This window comes from Necator americanus, chromosome IV (genome assembly GCF_031761385.1).
Source record: "Necator americanus strain Aroian chromosome IV, whole genome shotgun sequence".
In the NCBI taxonomy this organism is placed as follows: domain Eukaryota; kingdom Metazoa; phylum Nematoda; class Chromadorea; order Rhabditida; family Ancylostomatidae; genus Necator; species Necator americanus.
Genome location: NC_087374.1, coordinates 34,444,417 through 34,446,345, shown reverse-complemented (window position 1 = coordinate 34,446,345; position 1,929 = coordinate 34,444,417). Strand labels below are relative to the sequence as shown.

At 44.7% G+C, this 1,929-nt stretch overlaps 1 protein-coding gene across 1 annotated transcript in view; it reads left to right on the top strand.

Moving 5' to 3' along the window:
* Positions 1-1,715: 1,715 nt before the first annotated feature.
* RB195_003646 (uncharacterized protein) overlaps positions 1,716-1,929 on the top strand; it is a gene marked incomplete at both ends in the record, with an annotated part of 4,075 nt that continues 3,861 nt past the window's right edge. The window contains 2 exons of the mRNA XM_064201386.1: positions 1,716-1,760; positions 1,833-1,881. Coding sequence (XP_064057266.1) covers positions 1,716-1,760; positions 1,833-1,881 — 94 coding nt within the window. The remainder of the gene's footprint in view (positions 1,761-1,832; positions 1,882-1,929) is intronic.

The window sequence follows — 1,929 nt, the reverse complement described above, 5'->3', positions numbered from 1 at the left end:
AAAAACGGAGTCTTTCACGCCGTTTTTTTTCCTACGATTAGGGAGAGATGAGTGAAACCACCCCTGATTTCAGAATCTGCCACCACGTACAGAGTTTGTCCATCGGAAGTCTATACCACATCCATTTGAAGTGATTGCGTTGAAAAATCCAATTGCACGTCTGCGCATTCGACTTCAATTGAGAATCGTTTGGGTTTTATGAAGGAGTCTGCGCCTATAGCCTCTACAATGACGTACGGAGTGTACCCGATGTGCTAATTAAGTCGCTTTGACTTCCAGGACAAGTCTGATACAAAGTTATCGACCAAGAAGGGATGAAAAGCTTGATCGGTCCAGAGCGATTTCCGAACCATCACATGCGCAATCGCAACGGATCCGCTTACCGGCCCGCCCTTCAACTCTTACCTGAAAGTGAATGAAACGTTGTGAACGATGGACGAACTTCGAAAACATTGGCTGATTTAATGAAAATTAATCGAGTTCAATGTTGTTCTACAAATTTTACAACAGTAGCGCAGTTAACAGCGACCACTATACGTACAATACCTATCCAAAAATATAATTTGTAAGAGGCTATAGTCGGTTTAGAACAACGTGAAGCTCATTGTACTTGCGTAGCGGCTGCGGTCGAGCTAACGGCTGGGATCGAGGTGGGACCATAGCGAACTGCAGTGTGGTAAGTGGTACCAGCAATATTTCCCTCTCAATCCTGCTCGCTACCCCTTTACACCGTTTTGACATAACTATAACTTCCAAATCGTCTATCAACATCCAACATCTACGGTTGACAAAAACAGTCACTTCTCAGAATTACATAGTTAAAATGAAATTTTGGAGGAATCTAATGTTGTTCTGGACGTCATCGACGAAACTACTTCAACGCTGAATCATTTCCGGATGATAGGGAGTTTCATACATAGTTGCCAGCACTTATGTCATACAAGATCACCGTGACGCGTCCGCTGCAACTGATGTTCGGGGCACGCGCTGACACCGAAGCTGTCCTTCTCCGTAGACGTCGTTTCTAATTCAGTCCAAGGGAGCAATGAATAAATTCCTTCCTTTTTCCTTTTAACTTTTTTAAAAATTTTTAATAAATTTTTGAATTAAAAAAAAAGTTCTTTAGTTGCGAATTTCCTGAACTGAAAACGTGTCCGCACATGGTCAGGTCAAAATTACATGAAGCGTGGTGCAGTTGCGTAGGCGACTGCGTTCGAAGCGGCGCTGTGGAGCTAGCGGCTGGAATCGAGGTGGTGGGAACACCGCGAACTACAGCGTCCGGCTGTACTAGCAAAGGTCCCGCCTGGATCCGAACCGCTATAGTCCACCGCATCATTTCGAACGCAGCCGCTTCATGTCTTTTTGACCCAGTTATAGTAGGGTCAGAACGACATGATGCACGTACGCTATTGCGTACACGCCTCCTCTCGAGGCGCTTCGGTGGAGCGTAGCGGCCAGGAGCGTGGTGAAACCCCTGCTGGCACCATCCATTGCTGCAGTTTGCGACGGCCCCTCCCCCCTCGGTTAGAACTGCTGCCTCCACCGCGCTGTTTCGAGCGCGTACGCGCGCACCGCTACTATACTCGTCGTTCATGTCGCTTTGACCGGACTATAAACCTTTAATTGATGAAGATAACAGATTATCACAGAGATGTTTGTTCTAATAAAGCGTAAATAAACGATGAGTTGGGTTTATTTTTTTATAGTCGTTCAGCATGGCATGTGTTGCCGTACATTCTCATTTGTTATTCGTTTTGCTCGTAAGTACAACGTACTGTAGTGGAAACTGTAATGGTGCAATGTTTACCTAAACCTAACTAACTAACTTCCAGACCACCTATATAAACATGAATTTCTTCGTTATAGTTGGCGGAAGGCATAGTTTATCTCTAATGACTATAAATATAACAAATTCCACGTTAATTCAAG